The sequence below is a fragment of the Siphateles boraxobius genome, unplaced genomic scaffold (genome assembly GCF_051911475.1).
Source record: "Siphateles boraxobius isolate OS27281-9 unplaced genomic scaffold, OSU_SipBor_1 55, whole genome shotgun sequence".
NCBI lineage: Eukaryota > Metazoa > Chordata > Actinopteri > Cypriniformes > Leuciscidae > Siphateles > Siphateles boraxobius.
The window spans coordinates 10,259,909-10,283,256 of record NW_027509181.1 but is presented as its reverse complement, the minus strand read 5'-3'; the positions used below and the strand labels follow the sequence as shown (position 1 = coordinate 10,283,256).

General features: G+C 36.9%; 1 protein-coding gene across 1 annotated transcript; it reads right to left on the bottom strand.

The window, feature by feature from the left end:
- Positions 1-4,640: 4,640 nt before the first annotated feature.
- Positions 4,641-11,826, bottom strand: dlx4b (distal-less homeobox 4b). Its single transcript, XM_077206153.1, has 3 exons — positions 11,209-11,826; positions 9,814-10,007; positions 4,641-5,111 (listed from the first exon to the last, which is right to left on the bottom strand). Exons 1-3 carry the CDS (start codon positions 11,525-11,527, stop codon positions 4,860-4,862), a joined length of 765 nt encoding a protein of 254 aa, XP_077062268.1. The 5' UTR covers positions 11,528-11,826; the 3' UTR covers positions 4,641-4,859.
- Between the last annotated feature and the right edge of the window lie 11,522 nt (positions 11,827-23,348).

Here is a 23,348-nt window from a genome sequence, read left to right as displayed (position 1 = left end):
TCCTTGTGTGCGCTTTAAAAACTCATAACTGACCATAACAGTTTTGTGTAACACTTCTTAATTCAAAACAAACATAGCCTATCAGTTCATGCATGCAGGCCTAAATTCGTTTATGAATGAAAATGCAAGAAGCAAGGATTTAAGACAATTCTTGGCTATTCTAATGTAGCCTACATTAATGAACATAATTCAATAATGCTTTAAAGATATTAAGTGTTACAATTTGACTAAAAGTTCGAAGATCGAAACTATAAAGACGCCTGTCCTGTATTTCTTACGCGCATAATTATTTTCACGGGAAGCATGACTCATTCGTCATTCATTGTGCTTTTAAAGTCGCTGACAATTTGTGTCCTTGCGGCCTCTGTTTTAATTACTAATGTCAATTCATTATAATTAAAAACAGACAAAAACTTCAAATAGTTTGTAGGCTAATTGTCAGGTGCTGTCTGTACAACCTGTTCTTTTTCTAGTCTGGTAAAAGGGACGGTCTCCTAAATATGTGATGAAAGAATTATTAAAAATTTCGGCGTATTGTTTCATGACTCCAAAACAGAGAACATACTTAACTCGTGTTTGTAAGTCGTGCAATAGGCTACGCCCACTGGTTTTAGGTGGAAATGGAAAGGACGCAAAAGGCAAAACCACAAGAAACCATTAAATAATCTGGTTTCGTTTCATGCACAAATCATACGCCTAACCGCTTTGAAATTGGCCTATTCCCTGATATTAATGTATTCATCAATGGGATTGTCTTTTCTTCTTTAATTTGTTTTTGTGGAAGGCCTATTGTTTTTTTGTTTGTTTTTTAAAAAAAAATTCGTGTTTATGATTGGTTATTAAACATTCTCCAAACCATTCTCCAGGGAATTTGAATATGTAAATGGATAATTTGTCGCCACTCACATGGGACATCATAGCAAATGGTATTGCTTTAGGACAAAATATTGGGACAAGCCAAATAGTTACTAAAATAACTCCAGTAGGAAATGTTTCACATAGAAATTTCCACTCAGTTTAACAGCAACCGTTGTAGCTTTAGTATAAGAAGCAGAAACAGTCCATCTGTGCTGCAAATCTTGCATCCAGAAATACTATGAAATTCAAAGCATAGGTGGGTGTGGATGCTGACAGAACAAAAATAAAAGCAAAACAAAAAAACTTGAGTGGTCACAGTAGTTAGATGCATGCCACGATAGTTAATTAAGATGGTTGGTTGGCTAACTGTGAGTCCTTGCTGGGCATTTCATAGCTGTGGAATTAGTCATGTAGATCTTATAATACCCACCTCAATGTAGCATGCGATTGAGTTACTCTTCTACCTCCAATAGAGAAGAAAGAGTCATATTCACACCTAAAACCTGTCAGGCCACTTAGTTCCCTTTAAAACATGATAATCCCGTCATCTGTGTACAATGGCCACAGCTCAAACCCTAAGACATTTTATCCCCTCTAATGTGTTTACCACTTCATCTGAGGTAGTTATAGGGTCCATAAAGAAACGGCTGCTATCTGTTTGATACAATATTTGCAGTTGATGTTGGGCCGTATGTAACATATCTGTTTTCCGTTGGGCTTGTTCGTGGTGTGTGGCCCTTCAATTACAGGCTCTGATCTAGATGGCGCCGTCTTGGGACGCATCGCTCACTCAGAGAAACCCGAAAGCTGGGTGTGTGGGCTGACATGGTCACCTCGACGGCCCTGTGCGCTCCGTCCGTGCCTGAACTGTTGAACTTGAACATGATACTAAGATTCAATGCACCGCAACACCTAAATAAAGATAGGCAGGGCCAATCTTTACGTGTTTGACGAGAAACCGTATCCAAAAAATGGCACCGGAGGCCTCTGGGGTGGTTGAACAGGAGGTCAGCTGCGGTTGGGACACGCATATGTTGCCATGTAAAGACAGAGGGCAGCTGCCTGACACCCGCTCAAAGCCCGGGTCCGCAGGCATCACTCAGCAGCATCATTCTGCTCCAAATGTAAATACTATCAAATGAGAGAGGTTTTCTTGACAGCTGTGAACCACTGAACTCTCTCTCACCCCAGAAACCGGGGACGATTTCGGGAACCGCTTTCGTCCTTGTCCTTCAAATCTCCTCCAGGCCTCTGAATCCATTCGGATTGAGATGCGTTTCGATGCGTCACACTATTCAAACTCATCAGGCACCTCCGAGTGCTGGAAATCTCTTAAACTAATATCAGTCCATCTCATCCCCTTTTAGTCCCATCACCCTTTAGTGCTCTCCCAAATCAGCTTCCCACGTAATTGCCCTGTTTTAAAAGCCCCTTTTCTCTGCTCGTCCGACTTGAGCACCCATTATTCTAATCTCTAGATGTAAAATTGCCCATAATTTCCCTTGTGAGAGAGCTAGCTACTTCATTCAAAAACACTTGTCTTCTCTTCCCATGACTGTCATCTGAACGGAGCAACATAAACTCCACAAATCAAACCCAGGGATGGGAGTATATAAAGAGGGGCATGTTAAAATCATTCCATACTTTTGGAACATTAAATGCAGAGAGATGGTTTCCACGTACAGAAGTTTTCAGTGTGGTTTGCTATACCTGTCGAGAGAGAGAGGAGGTAAGTGACTGCGCTAGGATGTCTTGTTTCGCTGAGATGAGCATGGTTTAGGAAATAACAGACGGTGGGACTCGTGGACTCATGGAAATCTCTCACAGATGTTGCAGAAGCTCATAAATGTGTAGGCCTGTTATTGTACTAGCTATTAAGGGTTTCATGCAGGAAAAGGTGTATATATTGTTTATTTCAAACTTCTGTTATTTGCATGTGGCAGGCATTCTTTTATATTATAATACTTCATATAATAAAATATCCACTCAGCAATTTAATTTACATCATTGCAGTTAAAAACAGATTTATTTCATGCTGAAAGAGCCCTACAGCATGCTGAACTGTGTCTAAAGATCTTGAAATGACAGGGATGCTTTGTAATATGGCTGTTTAAACAAGGCTGTTTAGACAAGACCCTGTTGAGTGAGCTGGGTCAAAGTCAGGTCAAGTGGACCCCGCATTCCTCCAGGTGGGCATCTTATTACAGTGGATCAGAGAAAAACAAAACCCGTTTTAATAATCGCTACGCTAACAAATGATCTTAAATTGCTTTCGATTGTGCTTTGTAGAGGGCCTAAAAACCCGTATACAATAGCAACGTGTTCCATAATAATACATTGATACGAAAGGTGTCTCCTGGTGGTAGATTGATTTTAATATTGATGGACTGTACTTTATTGAAGGCCTATAACCTGTAGTTAGACTTAGCATTTTTATGTAGCCTATCCTGTAACAAAAAGTCGCGTTGCGTTTTTCTGTGTTAAAATAGCCTACATCGTCACGAAATGAGCACGCAATAAATAAGTGTGAATCACGTGAAATGAACATCAACGTAATGTTGGCTGTTTTAATTGAACTCAAACATCTTGTTCGCTGTGTTTAGTTTAAGTGCTGAGATGTCCACATATAAGTAGCCTATCACATTTCCATCCTGCACGTGATTGAATGTTGTAGTGATTTATCATGCTGACATCACGACATCCACTCAATCAGTACATTGCATTATTTTAACATTACATTATAAAGAAAGGAGGGACATATAAGATGTGGAAAAGCAGAGGGTTGCTGATTTGATGCGAAACAAAATATAGCCAAAAGATCGCGTATTTATCATCACATGGACCACATTTTGTTTAAATAATGTAGTCTTTTTGAATCGAAACACGGACTTTTAATTGTAACTGGTAGGCCTATCATTCACTATTCATCTTTCTGTTGTTAGCTCATTTAGCATGCATGCGCGGGCAATTTATTTAGCCTATGCAAAAATGCATACATTTTATTTAAAATAAAACTCTGTAGCAATATTAATAAAAATAAATACATTTAAATCAGACCTATTTACTTGAAATATTTATCTTATGGATGCAACTTTTAACATACAGACATCGTATCAGAAATCTCCAACAAACAGGCCCACGAGACACAATTCCATTCATATTTCAAGTAAAATAATAAGCATACAGGACAGAACCGAGAGAATAACACGCGCTCCAGGTGACATAAAAACTGGCCAGAGCCGAATAAAACAGCTCATCTTACAGTCATCGCCTTGATCATAAATAATTCATAAATCTCAACTTCCAGTCTGTCTACAGCTGGACAACGAGAAACATGCTAAATCTATAGAACATGAACACGTAAATCTGTGAATTTACAAGTGAAGTCGTGATGTAAATGCAGTTAATTATTTCATTCGATCTCAAGCATCTCTCGTTCATTTCGATCATAATTTTGTGCTTATTTTGCGCAATTTTTTCCAAAACGCGAGCCTACTATTTAAAAGACAATGTTACCTAATACATTTATTTTATTTGTATTATTACTGTTAATAATAATATAAATATTTTTTTCAATAATCAATTCAATCAATTTTTTTTAAATAAGCTATGGCTTATATGTATTGTATATATATGTATTTATATGTATTGTATATACATACAATATTGTACCAGGCCCGTTTTGAATAAGAACAAAAGGTTATTACCCCCATGATGACATCGAAATAACATCAATATTCTGAAGATATCTGTAAATCATTTATAACATAGCAGCACATCCATCCTTTCATAAATCCTTTATTTCAAGCACATTGTAAAAGATCGGAAAAAAGTTGAAAAGCTACTGAATATGTGTTTCAGGGGCATCTGCTTGCATAGAGAGTAAAACACAGTCCTTTCAAACACACCAAGCAATAAAACACATGACGGAGTTGCGAAGGAAAGCACCTTCACAGGTTGAGCAGGAGTCCACACGGAACGAAGGAGTCTCTCGGGCTCAGTCACATCATCTGAGGTCTGGGCAGAGGATCCTGGTGGTGTGAGGGATACCAGTGCCCGTAATTGTTCATATAGCTGCTTGGGTGCATGGATGGCACTTTGTTGGCCATAGAGACCTCCCAGAGCTGAGACAGACCCGGAGAGCAGGGAGAGGACGAGGACGTGGTGTGGAGCATCTCCCCTTCAGGTCCACTGGGCCCATGCTTCATTATCTTCTTATATTTGGAGCGCTTGTTTTGAAACCATATTTTTACCTTCGGAAAACAGAATAGAACAAAAAATGAGCATTAAAATACATCTCAGATGATGCAACAATTGAGGCCACATTTTTGAGGCCACGCCACACAGGCATCAGTTGTCTATTTTATAAGATATTCGATTATATGATATTGACACTCTTGACAGACTTGAACAGTCTTTGCAGAGATGGACTCAGTGACATTGCTGTGTTTCATTACACGCGTGCTCAGCAATTGTTCCGCCCTGCCATTTTTATGAAGGCAGTGAAGCATGTGTCTGACAACAACAATCACAGCGTAAAAATGAAATGAAATGACTTCCAGAGAGCTTGTTTGGGAGATGTTGATAAAAGAACAATTGGAATTCATTTAGCATGGAGATGATTTAGGCACGCCAATATTTAACATTACAGGCAAAACCATCATGCACTGCTCACATTGAAGATTTTGGGCTTGTTTGCAACCATAACTTATCTTCTTTCAGACTAGTGGAAAAACAAAACATCCAAAATACACTATATACATTTCATTTATAACACTTTATCTATTTGCGTCTGAAGATTTCAATTTCAGTGCATGGGCAGTTTCCATTCACTGAGTCAGAAATCTCCACTTACCACTTTCATACACCAAACATTAAAGTTTTATTTCTTTTGCTTTAGACAGTAAAACAAAAAGTCAAGAAAATGAAACAAGAAAACACATTTTGAAACTTTCTTAATCCAATGTTTCTGTTCTGGAAATGTACATGTAATTAGATAAGGCCTCATCTGCATTTTAAAAACTTGTAATACAACTGTCTTAATTAACTGTGATCAATCAACAGGGGGAATATGGTGACATCTATTAGTAACGCTATAAAGTCACGCTCATTCAGGGAAGTGCATTTACACTTCAGTTGAATGATAACATTTGATAACCTTCTTTAATGCTGTTAATCTGAGTGTACGAAGCAATGCGTGCTGAAATATCCTCAACTTAACAACAACACTGAAATAGGAGCACACAGTTTATCTGTTAATCAATTGTGCTTGAAAGTTGCGTTAATTACTATAGGTGTATATAATATATATATATATATACATATTTATACTGCCGTTCAAAAGTTTGAGACTGGTGAGAGGTTTTATGTTTTTGAAAGAAGCCTTTTAACGTCACCAAGGCTGCATTTATTTGATTTAAAAATAAATAAATAAAAAAGTAATATTGTTAAATATTATGACAATTAAAATAACTTTTCCAATTGAATATATTTTAAAATGTTATTTATTCCTGTGATCAAAGCTGAATTTTCAGCATTATTACTCACAGGATCCTTCAGAAATCATTCTAATATGCTAATTTGATGTTTGAAAAAACATTATTATTATCAATGTTGAAAACTGTTGTGGACAATTTTTTTTTCAGGATTCTTTGATGAATATAGTTCTATTTCATTTATTTGAAATATAACCTTTTGTAACATTATAAAGGTATTTATTTATTTTATCCCCAAAAAATATATATATTACCAACCCCAAACTTTCGAGCGGTGTATAATGTTACAAAAGCTTTCTATCTCAGATAAATGTTATTCTTTTGAACTTTCTATTCATCAAAGAATCATGAAAAAAATGGTCCACAACTCTTTTCAACATTGATGATGATAATAAACGTTTCTTGAGCAGCAAATCATCATATTAGAATGACTGAATTCAGATTTGCATCACAGGAATAAATTACTTATTGAAAATATATTCAAATAGAAATTGTAATACTTTTTCACAATATTACTGTTTTCTTTTGTATTTTTAATCAAACAAATACAGCCTTGGTGAGCATAAGAGATTTCTTTAAAATCTTACCGATCCCAAACTTTTGAACGGCAGTGTATGTGCACCCCCCCCCCCCCCCCCCACCCTCTGACCCCCCCAAAGGCCATTGCGTAATTAGCAGCCAAATTATAATATAACTTATAGCTTTAACTTTATTTCACTGCAAATACATTAGTGCACAAGTATTTGAGACGTGTCCTTAATGATGTAGGAGTTTATGGTTCCCTTGCCAGAATGTGTACTCAATTTAGAAACACCTCGCAGAGCGAGACCCAAAATTGTGCTTTGGGAAGAATTCAGCCGAACGCCCGCATGAAAAACACCAGCCACGCTTTAAAGCTGACTCAGAGAGCCCACCTAACGCAGTTTCCATAACCTCAGACAATCAAAATCTATGCAATGGGTTTTTACACAATGTTATTAGTTTGGCTGTCAACAGATTTAATAAACACATGCAAAAAGGATTTTGTTTTTTATTTCCAAAGACTGGTTTGCCAAACAGCTTTTATAGTGAAGTGATGGATTCCAGACCTATGTTATATGTGTAAGGAGGGACTTGGAAAAGCCAAAAGCATATGCTTGTGTGGCACTTGTTTATGTGCTTTCAATCACATTTATGGATCAAATGGAAACTGGCTGCTATGCTCTGGATTTCAGATTGTTGCCACCAATATCGCAGGTATTTGTATCAGTATTCACAAAAAGTAGGTTTGATTTGCAAGCAATGCATATTCAACCACTGCGTGTGGTGGATGTGAGAGGCGTTCTTCAGCTGATGACAGGAACACTTGAATGGAAACCGAGGCGTAATCAGACAGGAAACCCCTTATAGCTGTGGGACAGACTGAACTCATTCTCCATGGCCAAAAATGAGGAGCAACCTGTCACACTCAGGGCGGCAAGTGTGGAACATAGATGAAGAGGGAAAGAAACGAAGCAGGAAAGCAGTGAATGAAAAACAGAGCAAGCATAATGGGAAGGCTTACACTGTATATGCCATGGGCAATATGGCTGCACCCAGGCTTATGTTAGGTCTCCATTTTTCTCCACACACACAGACACTGATGCATGCATTAATACGTGCGTATCAACAGGAGGGATTTATAAAAATAAATCATTGTCCATAACACCACCCTACAGGAACTCATTAATGGGTGTGACATCAACATAACAAGTATAGACATACAGACGACATATTAATCAATCCCAAAGGGAATGTATACAAATGATACTGCATAGGTAAATACAAAGAAATATCTAAAATGGGTTTTATGCACGTGAAAATGTCATTCCTAAAAATCATCAGCACAAGTTTCAGGCTCATTTATCTCACTCACTGGCCCCGAAATGACTGCATTATGTTAAATCCATCACTCGTTCATGAACAGTTGGATATGTATTATTAAGCATAAGGCTTAAGTAATCAAGAATAAATATGCTTGGGATAACAGCTTAAGCACTGGGAAAAATATTCTCTCATACTGCAAAGACTAAGAACACAAAAGATAGTGCGCTAACTAAAAAATGAAAGTAAAGGTTGGATTAAACGAAATCCTCACTTAGCTATAACAAAAGAGAAACAAATCAGCCTACTTACGTATACATGACAAAGAGTAAATAAATGCTCAGAAACCAGTTTTGACTGACTCGTCATCATGGTCTCATTGGAATGTTCATCCAGTATGATACTGAGTTATAGCCTCACTTCAGCATAAATACTTTCAGATAGATTTAAAGTGGCCCTGAAAAGCATTTGAGTTCTTGAGCCTCACTAAAAAAAACAAGGAATATCATTGCATTAAAATATATCAAACTAACAGGCATTTGCAGTCAAATTACACTAGACCTTTATCACAGAAATAACTTCACTCTCAAATTGACTTAATAACTGGTGTTTTTTTTAGTGGATGTATGAAGTGAGTTCCCCTGAAGTTCACACCAACAAGCCTAGTCCATCACATTAATAAACATGGACTATATCTTCCAGAAACACAGATTTTTTTCTTTTTTTGAATTGAGTATTTTTTCATATTCTAATATTATGCTATGTATTGGACACTATGGACTCAGTTGTTTCAAAAATAAAAATACATGGAATGAAACAATGGGATTTTTTACATTCACCAATCCATTTTTAGGTTTCAGGATTTTTTAAACTAACTATGTTATGAAAGATATAATGTTTATTGATATACTATTTTACTTTGAAATATGTGTAAAATGGCCATGAATGGATAGTCAATACAATGTATCTATACACTGTCTATAATTTGCGCATCAACCTGTTCCTGGGGAAACATGTAATGAACAAAGAAGTGTTATAATGGGAGTAATAATTGGAATATTTCATAAGGAATATTGCTATATAATTTCTTTCCCTATTGATTCTCCTGATAAACATGCTGTAAGTCATTGTGTCCTCTACAGTAGTAGAAGTTCCGATTTTATTTTTTTTAAGGGTTAATGCTATATTTCTTAGAAATAAATGCCACTTGCCTTGACATTTTGCTTCTCCAATGGTATTCCCTACATTTTCAGTGAGGCTTAAGCGTCCAAATAGCCTATTTTTGGAGCCACCCATATGTAAAAAAACCAACATCTAGAATTCACATTTCTTTGTCCAAAATGAATTGTTTTCATGTGGTGCACGATCGGCGCCCATATGACAAATTCCATAAAACAGACCCCATCTTAATGAGGTGCGTCAACAGATCATATTATATATAGACGAATCCACATCTCATTTAATGTAACCAATAACATCGTTCCGCATCTGCTCTTCTCAACAGAAAATCTGCAATTAACTAAGTAGCCTAGTCGTGACTATAGGCCGAATCCCGAATCAAGAAGAACACGTTGCAGTTCTACTGTCTCAAACAGAAGAGAGAATGCCAGACATTTACCTGTGTTTGTGTGAGTCCCAGTTTGGCGGCTAAATCTGCGCGTTCAGGCAGCGCGAGGTACTGGGTCTGCTGGAAGCGCTGGTGTAGAGCCTGCAGCTGAACACTGGAGTAAATGGTTCGCGGTTTGCGGATCTTCTTCCCCTTGCCATTGAGGCGAATTTCACCATTCTCAATGACCGCTGGCTTTTCGTGGTCTTCAGGCATGCAGACGAAATAAAAAGACAGCATTATGACACAGAGGCTAAATGCTCATAAGTCTTCAAACAAGCAGGTTAACCCTGCTTAACCTTGAGAAAAATTGTAAATTATGTCACAGTAAATAGCTGTAACTGTCTTTTGATTTACAATAGCCATTCAGGAGATTTATCAGGTGTTTTAGAGGGAACATTAATGGTTCATCATTTATAAGATCGGCAAATCATAATTAAACTCGTTTTAAAGTCAAGTTTACAGGCCTACTGAGCCTAAATTTGAACCTAAGATCAAAACAAACAAGCGATAGCATCGTTATTTTTGGAAGAATTACAACGGCATCAATCATATTAATATTGGAAAAATTGCCTTTTTCGCTATAGGGTATAACAAAATTGACATTGATTTCGACAGCGCTCGAGCCTTTGTGTATGTACAAAATATTATTTAGGCCTAGTAATCTATATATTTATATGAATGCCTGTATAACATAACTTATATTTTAACATAACTTAGCCTATATTTTAACAATGGATTTTGACAAAGGTTGCTCTAATGTTCTAAGCTACTGAAATGTGAACAATGTGCAATTTTTAGGCTATCGTCGAAATTAAAGGGAGATATTGAATCATGAACACACGATGAGTGCATTGATTTGCAAGAGTAGTCTAAATTATTTTTAAGAATTTACACAATGCAGACTGATGCATAAACTACGAAATGGTGTGTGTTATTCGTTTTTTATGTTTTAATCAAGTTGTAGGCCTAACAGGGGGAAAAAAATGTTAACCAAGCTTAAAAACACAAATCCTCCGATAAATAAGCCTAAAAAAGAAAAAAGTTTTTGAATTAGCGTTGTTAACATAAAAGGTCAGAACCTTGTGTGCAATAGGCTACTCAGACTTTTGTGTTTACCATTTTTAACGGATTTACCCTTCGTCTTTAAAATTAATTAGACCATGTGTGCCTTTTTTTGTTTGTTTGTAAATCTGGGATTTATAAAAAAAATGCACGGTGCATTAAAGTAGCTACTGGTACAAATGCAGAAAAAAATTTATTAGGCATCATATCAGATATTATTCTAATAATGATGTATAAAGTTTAAGTAGTGCATTGCATTTTGTATGCTTATATATACACACACAATAACACGTGGCGCCAAATCCTCACATTTGGACAGTTTTAAGAGCGTAGGCTACTCACTCGTGTCCTCAGCCCTCGTGTGAGCTAAAGAACTGCTGTGATGGTTTGGCTGGTAAGGCACGTAAGCCCCCGGAGCAGGAGCGCTCACCGGCCCGGGGTAGGCGTATCCCAGCGGCCGGCTGTAATGGGAAGCGGTGGAGTAGGGACCATCGTGCTGGAGGTGTCCGCCTGAGTGCAATCCATGTACTGGGTAAATATTGTGAGAGAATCCGGATAAATGCTGCTGGTTGGTTGTAAGTCCGTGGCCGAACTCTAAAAATGCTGATTTTGAAGGATCTGAACTATTCAGCGTATCAGACATGAAACTCATAGACATCATTAACAGTCAAGTCCATAAAGCCCGATGATGGCCCCAGTGCTGCATTGAACGCTCACAGTGCACGAAAAAGACCTTGAACCGGATCCATCACAAAAGATCGGGAGCAAGAAAAAATAACCAAGAACTTTTAAACGAAATCGTATTTCCCAAAGTCACTGGAATGAATCTCATAGGTGAAATACGACATTATCTTTCTTAAATCATGACAAAACCGCGCAATATCTTAAGACACCCCGGGCTCGCGGTCCTGTGTGTTTCTGACTGACTCGCGCTCCGCGAGAGCGCGCGCTGATTGGTGCGTCACGCGACACAAGGGAGAGCTAAATGAAGTTGATGAGCATTTGCTTTAGAATTGTGCTGAGCCCTGATATCGATCATGTCACAACATAATGATCTTCAAATTAAGCACGACCTTTATCTTGCAAAAAACACAAAGACAAGTGAAATTGAATACAGAAATTATTAGAAGAAAAAAAAAAACTCTTTAATGCAATGCATCTTCGCCGTCAGTGAGACCCGGGCTTGTAGTCACTCTATAATATTAAGAATCAAAATACATCTTTTTTAGAATAATATTATAATTCTAATTCTAATAAAATGTTATTAATAAATAATTTTTCTATTAAAATAAGATATGGGAAAATTCCACTGTTATTGGAAATGACAAGGAAAAGACGCAGATAGAAGATAGGCCATTTGTGACAACTACCGAACAGCAGAGCATGATTTTACACTGTAAGGGTAAATTATTACAATGAAAATCCAAATTATTATATTATATTAAATTATATTTTAAGTTACTATTATATTATATTAAACAATTATGTGACAACTTAACAGAATCAAATAGGTTACATACATACATATATACATACATACATATATTTATATATATATATAAAGATAAAAAAGAAAGAAAGTAAGAAAGAAAGAAAGCTTGTAGCTTAAAGTTCCATTATTGCATGTCATTTTGTTTTTAAGGGGGCTTCATCACCTTAATGTGTGATTATATGATCTCTCTCCATGTTTATTGGAAACATTTGTGTACACTGACTGAAGTTGTATAGCCAGTGATTGCTATCACTCATCGAGTGCGCCCGGTGTGACAGTGGGCCGGGCCGGAACAGAGCACCCCCTTCCATTCAGAAAACTAATATGATTGGAAGTTTGTTTGTTAATCCATTCCATTCATCCAGTCCAGTTTTTGTTTGCTCCAGTACACACATTCCATCGCTCAAAAGCGAGAAACTCTGAATTGTTCTCTAAAAAAATTTAGTGTGATTGTGCATTGTGATAGCAATAGTGAACAGCGATTATTTCCATATAACATACGAATTGTACAGGCCAAATGAGCTGAAAATTGTGTGCTTTTAGTAGAGGCTTAGGAAAGAAAAGTTTAAAGTAGCAACTGTAGCCTGATTTTAAGTTTAAAGGTCTGGGAAACAAGTCGAAAATAGAACAATTCAATTTCACTTTTCAAACACCCATTGACTAAGTAGCTAAATGTTATTTAAGAGACACAACAAAATGTTTTAAATGTATTAAAATAAATAAATGAATAATATACAGATTAAATTAAATCATCAATAAGGCAAAACAGATCCAGAGCAGCAGGAGCCCATCGCTCATCTGACCGTGTAATCACAAAACGCAGATATACGCAAAAATACATTCACTGATAAAGAATTGTAAATATGAATAGTGACAAGCAAGATATGATGCTGTGACCTCTCACACTCAGCCCTCTAAAGCTGAAAATACATAACCTAATTTGATAACCACGGAATGAAGTAAAATAGACTATGATATAGTGCAAGATATGAGTGCAAATCCTTCAGACTAAAAGACTCTAAAAATGAAACGAATTGCGAGCAGTATAAAATCTAAAAGCAAAATTCAATTAGGATATGTCTATTTGTGAAGAGGATGACAGTACTTTTTAATAAGAATTTAATAATAATCAATAAAATAATTACAAAGATGCTTTTTTAGCGTTTGCTTGGAACCATAAGAAAAAGTGCAGTTGATGCTTTACGCGGAAGGATCCAATCGGTTTCTGAGCACACGACAGCAGGCACATTAACAACAATCAACAATTCCTATCCAAAATATGCCAGTATTCTTTTAAGATCAATATTGGTGGTCACTACTTTATTTATTTATTTATTTTAAATTTAAGGCCTGGTTATTTAGCGGATAGTGAGGAGTGACGGGTGAATACTCACACATTGTTACCAATTATAAATGAACCACGGGGGTAAAAATATTATAATATAGAACCACATGGGGTGTCAGTAGATGCTTTAGGTCTCAAAATCCAAAAATCTAAATAAATGAAAATCTCTTGTCTGGTTTATTGACTTATGATCATGTTAAGTGTTAAATGACAGAACTGCGTTTCGTTTGATAAGTAGAGTTTCATGCACACAAGAAAAAAATAGAAATATCAAATATCATCAGGGTTGTTGTGTCACAGTCACTATTGGACCCATACACACCCATATTAGAGCGCGTTTTGTTTCCTATTTTGTTTGCAGTTCTGAATTTAAATGTATATGTTTACCATTTTTAATTCAAATTAAAATAGGGCGTCTGACTATTGGAGAGATGGCATGATTATTTTATAATGTGATTACTACAACACATTTATACACAAAATGCACACATTTTAGTGATAAGTGGAACATTTTTGTAGTACTTTAAGTATTCAAATATGGGAATGTCATATCAAAGAGATATATTTGAGAAATTACAGAGTAATTTACAGTGTTATTTGTAGTGAATATAAAAAATAAAAAAAAGCCTGAAAAAACATGCACCATCCAAAATCAGTAGCAATGATGACTTTTACATAAACTTGCATGCAATTCAAGCACCAGGCAAAGTAGGCACAAATAAAATGATAGTAATATGAAATAGGCAAAATCATTCCTTAATCTTGCTGTTGCACTGAAAAGAGTCGATTACTGTATTGCCCAGGATCTCACAATTCAATACATGTGAATTTGAATCACACCCTGAAATTCCCAGCCATCATAACTAACAGACTGTGCAGTAATACCTCCCGCTTCATCTGTCTCAGAGCATGATCATTAAAGCAAAGCAACTTCCATATGTTGCTAAAGTGCTGGTGTGCCACTTGTTCATTTTGGTCATGTTTTCCGGGGCCGTAGGGGACCACAATGGGCTGAGAACCAAGCCATGGAAGCTCATGGTCTTCAAGCCCAGTGGACCAAAACATACCCACAAATTATTGTCATGGCTAAACCACACTCTCAGAAATTACAGTGAGGATGCAACATGACAATTTCATTTGGAGAAGACTGTCATCGGTTCAGTTGCAAGTACATGTAAATATAGATCTTTGGGATACACGCTAAGTTTGAAATAATTAGGATTTTATTTGATCAAAAGTACAGTAAAACAGTAACATTGTGAAACATTATTACAATTTAAAAGAACTGTTTTCTTACATTTTCAGAAAAGAAAGGTGAGATGAATTAATCAAAAGTGACATTAAACATTTAATAAACATATCTATTAATCAAAGAATTCTGCAAAAATTTACGATTTTCACAAAAATGTATAAGCAATTTTCAACACTGATAATGATAAGAACCATTATTAATAACTGAGCAGCAAATCAGCTGATATTCTTGAAATTCAGCCTTTTCAAATAGACAACAGTTCTTTTAAATTAGAATAATATTTAACAACATTACTGTTTTTACTGTATTTTTGATCTAATAATGCAGCCTTGGTGAGCAGAGGAGTCTTCTTTCAAAAACAACTGAATGTTATTTATACATAGGCATTAGCATAAGTTACAAATAAATGAAACTGGCGCCAATTAGACAACCAACCCAATCTGCATACATGGTGTCCTTGATGATTTAGCAAATTGTGATTTTACAAATAACATGTATGAGTACAATGTGACAAAGTGAACTTGAGAGCAAAGTTGTAGTTGGAGCAGAGCAGATCCCTGTGGAAACCTGTTGTTATGGTCTGGGGTGTGGGATAGGATAGATAGAGTGGAGAGGGTGAGAAGGAAAGGTAGACGTTCTTTAAGGCTATAATTATGCCTTTGTTACGGAGAAGAACAAAGCGGAGCCCTGGAGTCATAGTGCAGGGATGTGTCCTTACCGTGCCTTAATACACACGAGACCGAACGTTAATAACAATACAGCAAAACGTGTCCCAGACTGCCTGGCGTCTGCTGCCCTGAATGTGCGTGTGTGAGACACGAGAAAAGAACCAAAACGTTCCTATGTGTGAGTGTGTGTGTGTGCATCTTGGACTGTGCTAAAGTCCTGTTTAGTCAATCATTGTCCAGTGATGCGGAGTGACAGCGCTCCTTTTTACTCACATCAGTCGTGCGTCATCCATCTTTCCACCAGTTCTCACATCGGCTTTTCACGAGTGTGTTGCAAGACCGGCACGTCACATCAACATTGTTCTATCACCGGCGGAGAGATTGCTCTGTGATTTTTTAGAAATAATTTAGTAAATTTGTGACTATTTGAATGTTCTTTCTTATGCAATTAAATTTGAACTGTTGCTTCAAAATTTGCAGTTGCTATACAAAAGTTTGGAATAATTCAGACTTTTTAAATTGTTTTTCAAAGAAGTCTCTTCTGCTCACCAGGGCTGTTTTTATTTGATCAAAAATACAGTAAAACCAGGTATATTGTGAAATATTATTAGAGCTTAAAGTAACTGTTTTCTATACTAATATGTTTTAAAATGTCATTTATTCATGTGACGCAAAGCTGAATTTTCCAGTCTTCAGTGTCACATGATCCTTCAGAAATCATTGTAATATGCTGATTTACAGCTCAAGAAACATTTCTTATCAATATCAAAGTTGAAAACAGTTTTTGCCGCTTGTGGAATCTATGATACACTACCATTCATAAGTTTGGAGTGAGACTAAAAAAAACAATAACAACAACAACTACTTCCTATATTTCTTCAAAGACTGTTCAAAAGTGACATTAAAGAAACGTAATGTTACAGAATATAACTATTTCAAATAAATGCTCTTCTTTGGCACTTTCTATTCATCAAAGGATCATGGAAAAAAATGTATCACTGTTTGCACAAAAATATTAAGCAGCTAACACTGTTTTCAACATTGATAATAATAAGAAATGTTTCAGCTAATCAGCATAGTATACTGATTTCTGAAGGATCATGTGACTGAAGACTGGAGTAATGATGCTGAAAATTCAGCTTTGATCACAGGACATTTAAAAATATATTCACATAGAAAACACTTCTTTAAATTGTAATAATAGTTCACAATATTTCTGTTTTTCATCAAACAAATAAAGCCTTGGTGAGCATAAAATAATTCTTTCAAAAACATTAAAAAAATCCTAATTATTTCACTAAAATTTGACCGGTAGTGTACGTGCTTAGCTCTTGCAAACAGCAATGTTTACAACAGGATTTGTCTTTTTACACTCATGTTTTGGCCAGAGGGGGTTACGGGTCAGAGGAAAAGGTAGGTGCGCTTTGTAGAATAAAGACTGTAAATCTATGCTCCGGGCCACTGGAAGACATGGGACTTTCTGTGGTCCACCCTCAGGTCTCATTCCTCTTGTGTAGACAGCTTAAACTCCACAGCACCTCGCCGTTTCATCATAAAGGTCATGCGGGCATTTGTATGTAGGCGGGAACCTTGGCATGGGGTTTGCAGGGACATCTCGAAGATTATTGATCAAGAAATTGTTTAAAAGTTGTGCAAAATATGCAGTTTCAGTTTCCAGTACTCCTTGAGCGAAGAAAAAGATAATTATCTCAAATTATCTAAGAACTGCCTGCCACTCCTCACACAAACATAACTGACCGATGCACAGTAGACAAAGTGACTCAAAACGGATTAAATGATTACAAATGACAGCGATACGATGACAGAGAAGAATCTGAAGTATAATTATAAAACATGACTAATATTGTGAAATAGAAGCTAAAAAAGCGCAGAAGGAAGAAAACAATAGCAGTGGTATTGTTGACCAGTCTGACTAATCCAAATAGTATTTTCATCACTGATTAACCATAAAGTTCAATTTGGTGGTCATTTTGCTCTATCAGACATATACAATTCAAGAGTTATGATACTTATGATCTGTGACACTGAAAATTCTATTTAGGGATTTATGCTCCAAAATTTTGTTACTTTCAAACTTTCTGAAGTGCATTTTAAGTTAGATCATTTTCTAAATTCTAAAAGATGCTTTACAGTTATTTGGTTTTGGTATATATATATATAAATATAAAATTCTGGTAACCTAAAACTGAGCAATGTTTATATACACTACCAGTCAAAAGAAAGTTGAAAGAAGTCTCTTCTGCTCACCAAGGCTTCATTTATTTGATCAAAAATACAGTAAAACGGTAATATTGTACTACAGTAAAAAAAAACAGTAATACCGGTAAAGTCAAAGAATAATCTTGATACATTGTATTACTGCAATGAAACATTTTAATAGTTATATCAAGCTCCTTAATTGCATATTTTCATTTTATTCATTCAAGTAAGGAAAAGTCACTGGACACCTGCAGAAGTGGACAAAGAAGGACATTTTTCAGGTATTGAATTGTGAGTGTGTGTGTGTGTGTGTGTGTGTGTGTGTGTGTGGTTTTTGGCTTGGGCTCTGAATTCATCACCAGAGTAATTGCTGCCAGACAGAAATGTGAGGGAAGGCGCTAAAATCTCTCTGCACGAATGACTTGACCAACTGTAAAATGACTGTCTATGTGTGCGACCACCGTTTCCGAGACTTGATGAAACAGAGAACCAGGTGTAAAATAGTTCACATTTGACTGCTACTGTAAGTGGTCAATTAGATAATTCGTTCAGAATGTCTGCATAAACGTTAATTAATAATAGTTAATATTCCACCTCAAGTCTATGACATCAGTAGTTAAAACTTCTGATAAAAAACAAAACAAAAAACCTTTAGTTATGTAGTAGTTTTAGTAGTTTAATTAGTTTAAAGGGGTAGTTCACCCAAAAATGAAAATTCTTACAGTATTTATACCCTCATGTTGTTCCAACCTCGTAAGACCTTCGTTCATCTTCGGAACACGAATTAAAATATTTTTGATTAAATCTGAGAGCTGGATCACTCCTCCATAGGCTTTTAAGGGATTGACACTTGCCAGCCTTGAAAAGTCATTATAGACATCGTTAAAATAGTCCAAGTGACTACAGTGGCTCAATCTTAAGTTTATCAATCGACGAGAATACTTTTTGTGCGCAAAAACAAAAACAAAATAACAACTTTATTTCAACTATTCATTTCCTTCTCTGTTAGCCTCTAGTCAGTTAACGTAATGATCGCGTAGTGCTACGTCACACGTAGGCTCACTATTGGCCGACGCTGGTCATGTGTGTGATGCGTGTGACGTACAACACACAGAAGCGCTGCGCTATTACACTAGTGAACTGACTCGAGGCCCACAGAAAAGTAAATGAATAGTTGAAATAAAGTCGTTATTTTTCTTTTTTTTGCGCACAAAAAGTATTCTCGTCGCTTGATAAACTTAAGATTGAGCCACTGTAGTCACTTGGACTATTTTAACGATGTCTTTAATAACTTTTCGGGGAACAAGTGTCAATCCCTTAGAAGCCTATGGAGGAGTGATCCAGCTCTCAGATTTAATCAAAAATATCTTAATCCGTGTTCCGAAGATGAACGAAGGTCTTACGGGGCTGGAACAACATGAGGCTGAGTTAATACTGACAGAATTTTCATTTTTGGGTGAACTATCCCTTTAATTAGTAGTTAGTTTAATTTTACAAGTTAAATTAAAACATAAAAATGTAACATAAGTATTATATATATTAACTATTTTAATAACTACAAAACAAATTAAATCCTACTCAAATCCTTTCATAATCAAATTACACAGCAGTGCAAACTGAAGGACAGACGAAGAGAAATAATGGGGAGAAAATAAAAGAAAAAAGAAGCAGAATGAGATTTGACAGACCGAATTTATTCAACATACTAAACATTCACATCTGGATGGCAGGAAAACTGAATTGGAGCGAGTGCAGAAGCACCATTGAGCTGTTTTCTGACACTCAAGCTGAGCAAAAGACACATTCCAGAGGACGAGACAACACTGGGGAGGAGGTTTGGGCTTTTTCCACTGTAAATGTCACCATGGACCACAAAAAAGAGAAGTGCTCAGAAATGAGCTCAGATCAGGGGTGATGGGGGCGTTGCGGCGACAGGGGGGGATGGGGGGGGGGGGGGGGGGTGTGTGTCTAGGAGACGCATCTGGGACGCTTTGGTGCAGCTGGTGGAGATGGACACAGTTCAGTTGAGGTCACTGAAAACAGGGCGGCAGGAATGTTGTGGTACTTACTGAGACGAGAGGTGGCCTTTCAGAGTTTACACTGAAACAAAACAAAAAAGAGCTACCAGCTATATCACATGACCCAGATTCATTTTATATATAAAGATCTGAGCGAATTGACAAAGAACGAATTGTTATGGCAAGGCAATGGGTCAGTGTATCCATGAAACAGAAAAGGCTTGTGGGTTGCATTTGTGAGAAATTACCAACAGTGGTCCGAGGAGGAACAAACCACAAATGGGCGACATGGTGTTGGGCACCCAAGGGCAACGAGAGTTATCCCGTCTGGTCCAAGCCAACAGAAGTTCTACTATGGCACAAGTTGAGTATGGAGCACAGAACATGATCCTCGGCCACCGTCAAAAGCACCTACAATGAGCACGTGAGTGTCACAACTGGACCATGGAGTAGAAGTTTGCCTGGTCTGAGTCCCGTTTTCTTTTACATTACGTGGACGGTCGTGCACGTGTACTCCATTTACCCGGGGAAGTGGTGCTCCAGGATCACTGTGAGACGATGACCAGCCGGTAGAAGGAGTGTGATGCTCTGAACATGTTCTGCTGGAAACCCTGGATCCGGTCATTCGTGTGGACATAAATTTGACACGTGGCACTTACCTAAACATTGTTGCAGACCAGGTACACTCTTCATGACAACGGTGTTTCCTGTTGGAAGTCTCCTCTTTCAGCAGGATAATGCAATCTGTAAAGGATAATGCACACATTGTTCAGGAGTGGTTAGAGGAACATGATGAAGAGTTCAAGGTGTTTCCCTGGCCTCAAAATCCCCCAGATTTCAATCCAGTTGAACATCTGTGGGATGTGCTGATCTAACAGCAGTTTCCACAACGCTATCTCACTACCAATTTATACGTATTTTACGAGGTGGCTAATTCAATGATTTTACGATTTGTCTAAACCCCGGTGATGGGTAGGTTTAGGGGCGGTCTCAGGGGCAGGTCATTCGTATGAATTCGATTGAGCAAAAATCATGCGACTTTATATGAGTCAGGTTCTACGAATTCGTACGAAATAGCCACCTCGTAAAATATGTACGAATTGCCGTGAGATTGGGTTGGTTTCCAGCTGAAATGAACACTAGTGGCAGAAAAACACCAACAACTTTTATTCCCTTTCACAAAAATTATCATTACAGAGAGGGATTATTGATTAATAAAGACTTTTTTTGTCCACTTTTACCATAATGCATGATTTGTAATCTAATACGTTTTGACATTTGCAACACATAAGCAGTTCTATATGATGTATGGCTTTTCTGATGCAGTAAACTTGTTCGGTAGCTCACCTGGCACAAAATTGCACTTGTGAAACACGAGTCATGATAAAGAGCTCAAAGTCTTGTAGAAGCAAGCTAAATGCTTCAGCAAGTGTGTTTTTATCTTGTGCTTGCTTTTGTTAACACTATCAGGTATTTAGTGTAGATGCTACATTATTTTCAAACACATATTTAGCATCTCACACTGGACATTTAACTTCTGAACTGCCGTAATATATACAGTACAACAATCAACATGTTAAAACCGAACACACTTTTAGCACCACTCACTAGACCTTTCACTTTGAGAGAGTCACAAATACTGCAAGAAGCAATGTTATATCATTTTGCAGAAATGTTGCCAGAGGCACATTTTTTCCCCCTGAGCCTGGCTTGAAAGAAAGTCATACAGGTTTGGAACAACATGAGAAAGCTGACATAATCTTTAGGTGAACTTTCCCATTAAGAGGCTCTATTTGAACCAGCATGCTGTCCACTGCAGAATGAAGGACATGAGGATGCCAGACGGGAGGAGAAACGGTCCAGCCTACAGTTGAAGGTTTATCCCAAGGGAGTGGAGCAGAACACATGCACATCCAATCAACAGACAATGGCGACAAGGCCTGAGGTTTCCAGGTATACACTGGGAGTTTCTAAAGACCGGTTTACCAGGTCCAGGGATTATCCTTCTGAGGTTACCTAACCCATCAGTAATGTGACCTCCCCTAGTCCATGGTATTGTGGTCTGCGATACCCATAGCATCCGCCGAGCATTATGATTAACCATCTCGGTTTAGTCCATCTGTACGGACAGCTTCAGCGGACCTGACATCTGTCTAAGCAAAGCAAGAGCACTTCCTGCACTGGAAACTTGAGAAAGACATTCTCACTTATTTGAGTTTCAACAAGGAACGCCTCTCTATGACCGACCGATACTTTAGACACTTCGAAGTGCTCTTGCCACCTAATCGACGAATATGATTTTTCCATCCTTTCACTCCCACGAATCAAATATTGAGAAAGCGCCTGCCCCAAGGTCGAATCCCTCTCTCCTGAGCTCCTCAATAGAAACAAACCACCAGGATCAAGTTCAGCTCCTGACAAGAAGTCCCTCGGCCCTGTCAAGTGTTAAGTTCCATTGTGACCTACAATGGCACACAATGGCCCTCGCAGCGCCGGGCTGTCCCTGCTGCCTGATGAATAACACAGAAGCCTGGCTGTGGACAGCTCATCAGATCACTGAGATATGGGACAACATATCTGTTCCAGTTTTGAAAATAGCAACATTTTCACTTTTTAATTAATCAGAGATGATCACCAGAGTGTACTTAATTTTATTACAGTTGTGATACTATATTATCGCTCATTACCTCTAAACCCAACTGTCAACCAGAGCATAAATCACTACTGTATGTTTAAAATCAATAGGATTCAATGTAGAACCCTAGGGTTCTTGACTCAATTTTAAAGAACCCTTCATGCCAAAAAGGTTTTGTATAAGGAAGGAGACATGTCTTAAATTATTGCATAATACTTTCATGTTTAACAGGTTATTTCATTTTTTTCCAAGTGATAATGTGGTTACGAGCAGTTTAATTTATAAAATTGAATTGAAATTTAAAATGAATTAAAACTAAATCTATAAAATAATTTCATGATGGGAATGAAAATGTTCTATACATGAAGTGTCTGACAGAACCCTTTAAGAACATTTTCTTCTAAGAGCTTAATACCATTAACAATAAAAAAACACCATAAAATATATAATATATAAATAACTTTTTATGCTTGCATAACTTAAGGAATTTACCTACCTGCATTTGGAAGTACTGAAAGTATCACTTTCATGTTTTTACAGATGTATTTTTATAAAGCATCTGTTATTATGATTATTATGATATTTTATTATTTATTTATATTATTATATTATTTACTTTTTTATGTAAAGCACCATTGTGTATGACGGTGACAGGTTGACAGACATGATAGTAAAATGTTGACTTTAGGATAATTATAATACTGAAATAATACAAACAAAATACTGATTTTATAAGATACATTTTGCAATGTTTATTTAGTAATTTACTCGTTTACTACAATAATGTACATTTCCTTAATTTAATATTTTTTCAGCTAATTTTGATGTTTATATTTTTATAACACCATCAGA